We start from the raw sequence: 8658 nt of genomic DNA on the forward strand, positions 1-8658 counted from the left end.
GGTGATAATATAAAAGTCGTGCTAGTTGGGTGATTATGAATTTGAGAAATTCTTGTGTTGACGTTTGCAAGTCCCGTAGCATGCACGTATGGTTAAAGTTGTGTAACAAATTTGAAACATGAAGTGTACCTGGCTTGTGCATCCTTATGAGTGGCGGTCAGGGACGAGCGATGGTCTTTTCCTACCAATCTATCCCCCTAGGAGCATGCACGTAGTACTTGATTTTTGATGACTTCTAAATCTTTGCAATAAGTATATGAGTTCTTTTGACTAATGTTGAGTGCATGGATTATATGCACTCTCACCTTTCCGCCTTTGCTAGCCTCTTCGGTACCGTGCATTGCCCTTTCTCACCTTGAGAGTTGGTGCAAACTTCGCTAGTGCATCCAAACCCCGTGATACGATACGCTCTATCACACATAAACCTCCTTATATCTTCCTCAAAACAGCCGCCATACCTACCTATTATGGCATTTCCATAGCCATTCCAAGATATATTGCCATGCAACTTCCACCATCATCATCATGACATACATTACTTTTGTCGTATTGCCATTGCATGATCATGTAGTTGACATCGTATTTGTGGCAAGGCCACCATGCATTATTTTTCATACATGTCACTCTTGATTCATTGCACCATCCCGGTACACCACCGGAGGCATTCATGTAGAGTCTTATCTTGTTCTAAGTTTCAAGTTGTAATCCTTATGTTGTAATCAATAGAAGTGTGATGATCATCATTATTAGAGCATTGCCCAAAAAAAGAAGAAAGGCCAAAGAAAAAAAGGAAAGGCCAAAAAAAAAGAAAAAAAAGAAAAAAAGGAAAAGGGGCAATGTTACTATCTCTTTTCCACACTTGTGCTTCAAAGTAGCACCTTGTTCTTCATGTAGTGAGTCTCATATATTGTGCTTCAAAGTAGCACCTTGTTCTTCATGTAGTGAGTCTCATAAGTTGTCTTTTTATACTAGTGGGAATCTTTCATTATAGAACTTGGCTTGTATATTCCTACGATGGGCTTCCTCAAATGCCCTAGGTCTTCATGAGCAAGCGAGTTGGATGCACACCCACTAGTTTTCTTTTGTTGAGCATTCATATCTCTAGTGCATCCGTTGCATGGCAATCCCTACTCCTCATGTTGACATCAATTGATGGGCATCTCAATAGCCCGTTGATTATCCTCGTCAATGTGAGAATTTCTCCTTTTTTGTCTTCTCCACACAATCCCCATCATCATATTCTATTCCACCCATAGTGCTATATCCATGGCTCACACTCATGTATTGTGTGAAGGTTGAAAAAGTTTGAGATTATTTAAGTATGAAACAATTGCTTGGCTTGTCATCGAGGGTATAGAAGTTGGGAACATCTTTGTGTGACGGAAATGAAGCATAGCCTAACTATATGATTTTGTAGGGATGAACTTTCTTTTGCCATGTTATTTTGAGAAGACATGATTGCTTTGATTAGTATGCTTGAAGTATTATTATTTTTGTGTCAATATGAACTTTTGTCTTGAAACTTTCGGATCTGAATAATCATATCACAATTAAGAAGATTTACATTGAAATTATGCCAAAGTATCACTCCGCATCAAAAATTCTTTTTTATCATTTACCTACTCGAGGACGAGTATGAATTAATCTTGGGGATGCCTGATACGTCTCCAATGTATCTATAATTTTTGATTGCTCCATGCTACTTTATCTACTGTTTTGGACTATATTGGGCTTTATTTCCCACTTTTATATTATTTTTGGGACTAACCTATTAACTGGAGGCCCAGCCCAGAATTGCTGTTTTTTGCCTATTCGAAGAAACGGAATATCAAACGGAGTCCAAACGGAATGAAACCTTCGGGAACGTGATTTTCTCACCGAACATGATCCAGGAGACTTGGACCCTACTCCAGGAAATGCCAGAGGCGGTCACGAGGGTGGAGGGCGCGCCCCCCTGGGCGCGCCCCTACCTCGTGGGCCCCATGTTGCTCCACCGACGTACTCCTTCCTCCTATATATACCTACGTACCCCCGACAGATCAAATACGGAGCCAAAAACCTAATTCCACCGCCGCAACTTTCTGTATCCACGAGATCCCATCTTGGGGCCTGTTCTGGAGCTTCGCCGGAGGGGGCATGCACCATGGAGGGCTTCTACATCAACACCATAGCCCCTCCGATGAAGTGTGAGTAGTTTACTTCAGACCTTCGGGTCCATAGCTAGTAGCTAGATGGCTTCTTCTCTCTTTTTGGATCTCAATACAATGTTCTCCCCCTCTCTTGTGGAGATCTATTCGATGTAATCTTCTTTTTACGGTGTGTTTGTTGAGACCGATGAATTGTGGGTTTATGATCCAGTATTATCTATGGAAAATATTTGAATCTTCTCTGAATTATTTTATGTATGATTGAGTTATCTTTGCAAGTCTCTTTGAATTATCCTTTTTGGTTTGATCAACTAGATTGGTAGTTCTTGCAATGGGAGAAGTGCTTAGCTTTGGGTTCAATCTTGCGGTGTCCTTACCCAGTGACAGAAAGGGTTGCAGGGCACGTATTGTATTGTTGCCATCGAGGATAACAAGATGGGGTTTTTATCATATTGCATGAATTTATCCCTCTACATCATGTCATCTTGCTTAAGGCGTTACTCTGTTTTTAACTTAATACTCTAGATGCATGCTGGATAGCGGTCGATGAGTGGAGTAATAGTAGTAGATGCAGAATCGTTTCGATCTACTTGTCTCGAACGTGATGCCTATATACATGATCATTACCTAGATATGCTCATAACTATGCTCAGTTCTATCAATTGCTCAACAGTAATTTGTTCACCCACCGTAGAATATCTGTGCTCTTGAGAGAAGCCACTAGTGAAACCTATGCCCCCCGGGTCTATTCTCATCATATCAATCTCTATCGCTTTATTTACTTGCTTTGTTTTTACTTTGCCTTTTACTTTTCACTTTGCATCTATCTATCAAAAATACCAAAAATATTATTTATCATCTCTATCAGATCTCACTCTCGTAAGTGACCGTGAAGGGATTGACAACCCCTAATCGCGTTGGTTGCGAGTAGCTATCATTTTGTGTAGGTACGAGGGACTTGTGCGTGGTCTCCTACTGGATTGATACCTTGGTTCTCAAAAACTGAGGGAAATACTTACGCTACTTTGCTGCATCATCCTCTCCTCTTCGGGGAAATCCAACGCAGTGCTCAAGAGCTAGCACAAGCCAGCTTATGAAGACCGCAAACGCAAGTTTGAACCCAAGAAAGACAGATAGATGGTTCAGAAGGCTCGCGCCTGGCAGCAGCCTCAGTTTGAGTTCAAGCCAACATGGCAACAGAATGCCAACAAGACCGAGAATCACATTAAGAACCTTGTGACCAACCCCGTGCGTGAAGATTGTCATCGTAACAACGCGTTTTTCATTTGTGGCCAGACCGGGCACTATGCAAGGCAGTGTCCCAAGAACGGCAAGCGAATACCCCACTCAAGCCACAAGTCAACAACATTGAGTCTTTCCCCGCTCAACAGCTCATCCAAGGGCAAGTGCATCATCTCTCCGCTGAAGAAGCCCAGGAAAACCCAGAAGAGGTCATTGGTATGTTTCCTGTTAACAACATACCTGCAACAACTTTATTTGATTCTGGGGCTTCCCATTCTTTTATTTCGCGGAGTTTTGTTGCCCAAAACAAGTTTTCCTGCTATCTTCTTGAGAAATTCATGGTGATACAATCTCCGAGATCCATGCTCAAAACAAATGTGGTATGCCGTGGTCTAGAGATAAACATCCATGGACTTATTTTCCCTGCCACCTTGGTCTCGATTGAATTAGCAAAATTGGATGTCATAGTCGGAATGGACTAGCTCACAAGACATCAAGTTTGTATCAATTGTGCAACTAGAGAAGTCACATTAATCAATCCAACAGGACAAGCAACACAGTTTGTGGCTCGTAGAACCATGCCAAAAAGGGATATGATCTTTACAGTGGTAACCTCAGGCATGGATTTAATCCCAGTGGTCAGCGAGTATCCAGACGTAATCCCTGAGGAACTACTAGGAATTAATTTACACACTAATATTATATTGATGGCACTTGTTATGATGGATGATATGTCAGTATCATCAAGTTGATTTCCTTTGTGATCTGGAGGTGATCAACATGGTAAGATGATGAAATTGGGTTACACGGTAACCAAGATGGTAAGCTGGTCCGCTGGACCATGTGTTTCGATCACTTTATGAGAACCATGTCATATTCTTGCATATAACCTGCTTAAATATCATGTTGTTGTTTGTCATTGTTGTATTGGTTGTTGTGAGCTTGCGAATACATTCAAAGTACTCACCTGGCGTGTTGTGACAGTTTCAGGAGAAGTCGTACCAGAAGTCGGAGTTGCATCGGGCATCGCAGTCTAGGCCGCGTCCACATCAGTGTCCCTATGAGATGGAGTCCTACTACGCCGTCTTTCCGCTGCCGCGTAGTTGTGTCGTTATCTTCGAGGCCCCCCATCATGTCCACTAAATAATGTACATATGTGCAGCATCACCGTGTGTGCCGCTTGGCCTTGCTACCTTATGTATCATCAAAGCTATGTTCCCACAAGATATCAATAGCGCGGTTGCTTTTCTGTACCAAGTTGTTGTGTGTTGCCAGAAGACATGATCTCTGGGCTGGCAATGCAAGGTAAACCGGTTGCTCTGAGACGGGGTGCCACATACATGCTTCTCTAGTCCATCACTTTGACACATGTTGTAGTGGTAGTGACTTGATATTTTTTAAATCATGAACTTAATGCCACAAAATATCCCAGTTCTATCAAAGTGTTGCCGACCGCCACAAATGCTTCAAATGGTCACTGGTAATTTTCTACTCCTGAAAACTAAAATCTCCTACTAGGTATCCATTATCAGCATCCAATGCCTTGGTGCAAGTTGCGAAGGATAATTTGTATTCACCTTGAAGCACTTCAAATATAACAAGCACGACCCATGTCTGGTGGGCCACGGTCGGTGTAGATTCCAGCAGACCCTTCGATACGACACCGTGACTAGCCAAAAAGTCCAGAGGGGAAACATGAAGCAAGATTACCTAAGTTCAGGCCTCGCGCCGGAGGTGAAACCTTACTCATGCTCTTTTTGTATTGATTGAATGGGGAACAAAGAGCATACGGGAGGTTGTATTGATCATTGGTATACCGAAGGGTGAAAATTGATGTGTTTATTGAGTAGCCCAGCCATGGCTTCTAAAGGATGTCAGGCATGCAACACACGATATTGAATTTCAGTCTTCTGTATCTACCCATACTTTCATCAATAAGTTCATGGATGATATTCACGATGTCGAGGAGAAGTTGCCAGAGACGAGAGCGAGCAGTCCAAAGATAAACACCCTACCAAAGTTGTAGATGGCCCCCTCTATCGAAGAATGGGAACCGTGGTTCTTCGGTGGCGGTGTGCCGAGATGAGAATGCTTGCTATTAGGGTGCCTCGATTAAAGCGTTTGAGGGCATAATATCTCCAAAAATCTTAGAAGGGACAACAAGGGGTGAAGCAATGTCCTTGGGGACTGATATCCAAGCTATGAAGGTGATGTTCATTTCAGATTGCTTGAACGTGATCAAGAACCTGCACTCGGGGAATAGGCTCACCAACTATGGTTCAATTTTAAAGGAAATTGATAGCATGAATGATATGTTCGAGTTGTTCATCTTCGACCATGAACAGAGAGAGTTTACTATGAATGTGCATGCTTTAGCGAAGTTTTGTATATACCTTAGTGGAGGTAGAGGCTTTTGGTTATTGGGGAACAATAAAACTCTCACCTTCTTCCAAAAAAAAAGATTTCACAACAAACCAAAAGTTAAATATTTCAGCATGGCAAATCGAACGTTTTTATACCAAATTAAGTGTCGCAAAGATTTTCCATTAGTTAGTAAGTAATAGCAAATCCTTGCGTATTATGTTTTTACCAGAATTTGCCATACTTGCCAAAAAAAATGTCACCCTCACGATAACATAATTTATATAACAAAAAAAAACGTCCAATTTACCATGGTTAAAAATCCAACATTTTTAACATTAATGTAAATAAAACAGCACCACCTTCCGCTGGCCCGCACGTTCCACGGGACACCCCGCCCGAAGCGGATAGCACCGCGGCGCCCGATCCTCCGATGCCGAATGCCAACCGAAACAGAAACCCCAATCAGTTTCGCAATCCTCAGCACAGCCAGCAAACGGAAGCGATTCCAACCCGATCCCGACTGCGGAGGCCGGAAATCCCCCGAAATCCAAGCCCCCTCCTTTCGGTATAAATCCATCCCCGCATCGCAGTCTCTCTCGCTTCCCCTGGTCCTCCTCTAGTCAAATCTGTCTGTCTACCCGGCTGCGCTAACCTAGGGTTTAGTCAGGCGGCCAGCGGCCATGGAGGGGGAGTGCCCCGCCGCTCCGACGCGCCGCTGGGCGGAGAACGTGATCGTGCTGTCCTCGGGGAGGCCGCCGCGGTCGGAGGAGGCGGCGGTGGTGGCGGGGCAGGGGCAGCACCAGCGCACGGATGCGCCGCCGGAGAAGCTCTACTACAAGACCAGGCTCTGCGACAAGTACGAGGCCACCGGCCGCTGCGTGTACGAGGACGGTTGCACCTTCGCGCACGGCCGCGCCGAGCTGCGCCCGCCGGTCCCTCCCCACGCCCACGCCGTTTGGCGCAGGCCGCCCGACCAGGAGCACGGCGGCAGGATCGTCTACGGCGGCGGCAAGGCGTGCCACAACTTCAGGGACAGGGGCCATTTCGGGGACAAGCTCGCCTCCCCCCACGCCGCCGCGCCGGCACCACCTGGTACGCCCGCTGCCTATGCTACTCTATCTAGATCGCGCTCGCGCGCAAGTGTCCATGGCCGATCGCGTCGGGATCTCACGAAACAATGCCCTCGATTTGTTGACTCCCCCATCCTGTCCAGGTCACCCGATTCGCATCACCGGGGACCAGAAGCTGCTGGCGGACGAGCGGAGGAGCGCCACGCCGCCCGCGATGCCACCCGCAGCGCGGCGCTACGCTGCTCTGGGCCCCGCCAGGGCGTTTCCGCCGGTGCCTGCCCCGGCCACGCGTGATCGTCTTCGCCAGATGCCCGAGGAGGACGGTGGCAAAAAGCCCAACAGGCTGATGCTCATGAGCCTCCGGAAGACCAGCGGCATCTACGGCGACTGGCCGGAGCAGTGCTGAAACCGATTGATCAGCCTGAGCCGTCACCATGGTCGCATACCCCATATATAATTGGCAGTGCTGATACAAAGTACTCCAATTGTTGAAAGGGGGATTCATTTTTCTCTGAAGGTGAACAACTTTATCATGGTGGTATTTACCTGTACTGTATAATTCCAATTGTTGTGATTAATCGGAGTCATGTTGTCAATCATCTAAAGGCCCAAGCAGTCACCCGAGGCATGATACCATAATTTGCTAACGAGGTTCATCAATTTGGCTACATTCCATTGTGTGACTATGGACGCTCAATGGCTCAATGGTACCGCTAAAATACCACACCTTGGACACCTGACACATGCTGGCATGTGCCTGTGCTATCATGTTGCATAGGTTACATTGTGTGAGCACTACATCATACCCTGCCTACACATCATACGATACACAATATTCGACACAACTCCAACAAATTTCGCTTGTGAATATTCTCCATCGCCTTGGATTCACCATGTGTGGAACATCCATGTACATTGTGTTAGGGTTGAATCCGGCAGATCTCTGGTAGGGGCTCCTGAGCTAGTGATTTTTTTTAAAAACATCACCAACTTTATTAATTAGAATCCCCGCAAAAAACTTTATTAATTAGAAATAATTGTTACATCGTCTATAAGAGAAGTTACAATATTTTCCATGGGCTCTGGATCCAATCCCTACTCATGGAGCATTTTGCTAGTCTAGCTAGCTCATGAGCTACTTTGTTCGCTTCTCTATTACTATGTTATAAAATAGTAAGAGGAAAATCACAAGCCATAAAAAACAATCCTCAAAGATTGCAGCCGTCGCTCACAGAATGTCCTCCGTTCTTCATTGTGTCAATGACTTCCGTGTTGTCAGAATTGATAATGAGACAATTTCAGTCCGCCTTTTGTGCCAGCAATAAACCAAACCTAAGTGCTAACGCTTTCGCTGTCAGAGCATCCGCACAACACTCAATCTTCCAATTTCCACCTACAATGAAGTTTCCTTTCTCATCCTTGCTAACAGCACCCGCTGTGCCCCTTAGTTGATCATGGTCAAAAGAAGCATCCACATTCATTCAATTTAACAAACCTGACAAGAGGTCTGCTCCATCCTCCATTCTTCCTCTTTCCCTTAGGTGAGTGGGTATTTAGATAATTTGCCGTTATACCCTGAATCCCAATCGAGGTTTGGGATGCCTCTTGAGACTTTCCCTCATAGACTAGCTTTCGTCTATTCCACCATAAATATCATGCGGTTATAGCGATTAGCTCAAGAACCCAATCTTCTCTCTACTCTTAAAGGGAGAGTTGGTAGTCTCATCTCACCTCCCACAAAACCCTCCGCAAAATCATATGCCTGCAAATGTCTTATAGACTTTTCGCTCAAGCCCATCCAATTTGGGATGGCACATTTGACGCATGCATTAACT

General features: G+C 45.1%; 1 protein-coding gene across 2 annotated transcripts; it reads left to right on the forward strand.

Annotated features, from left to right (window-relative positions):
- The first annotated feature begins 6142 nt into the window (after positions 1-6142).
- LOC123065071 (zinc finger CCCH domain-containing protein 1) lies at positions 6143-7954 on the forward strand. Of its 2 annotated transcripts, none has more exons than XM_044488439.1 (3): positions 6143-6318; positions 6417-6845; positions 6967-7954. In XM_044488439.1, the coding sequence occupies exons 2-3, from the start codon at positions 6434-6436 to the stop codon at positions 7227-7229; spliced, it is 675 nt and encodes a 224-aa protein (XP_044344374.1). In that variant the 5' UTR covers positions 6143-6318; positions 6417-6433; the 3' UTR covers positions 7230-7954. The 2 variants fall into 2 exon arrangements, with proteins under 2 accessions (XP_044344374.1, XP_044344373.1); XM_044488438.1 differs by having other exon boundaries at positions 6421-6845.
- The last annotated feature ends 704 nt before the right edge of the window (positions 7955-8658 follow it).

This window comes from Triticum aestivum, chromosome 3B, assembly GCF_018294505.1.
Source record: "Triticum aestivum cultivar Chinese Spring chromosome 3B, IWGSC CS RefSeq v2.1, whole genome shotgun sequence".
NCBI classification, from domain to species: domain Eukaryota; kingdom Viridiplantae; phylum Streptophyta; class Magnoliopsida; order Poales; family Poaceae; genus Triticum; species Triticum aestivum.

Coding starts and splice junctions, on each gene's coding strand:
- LOC123065071 (XM_044488438.1), top strand. CDS start 6,191: ATGCCAACCGAAACAGAAACCCCAATCAGTTTCGCAATCCTCAGCACA. Junction 6,319..6,420: donor ATCCAAGCCCCCTCCTTTCG/GTATAAATCCAT, acceptor GGGTTTAGTCAG/GCGGCCAGCGGCCATGGAGG. Junction 6,846..6,966: donor CGCCGCGCCGGCACCACCTG/GTACGCCCGCTG, acceptor CATCCTGTCCAG/GTCACCCGATTCGCATCACC.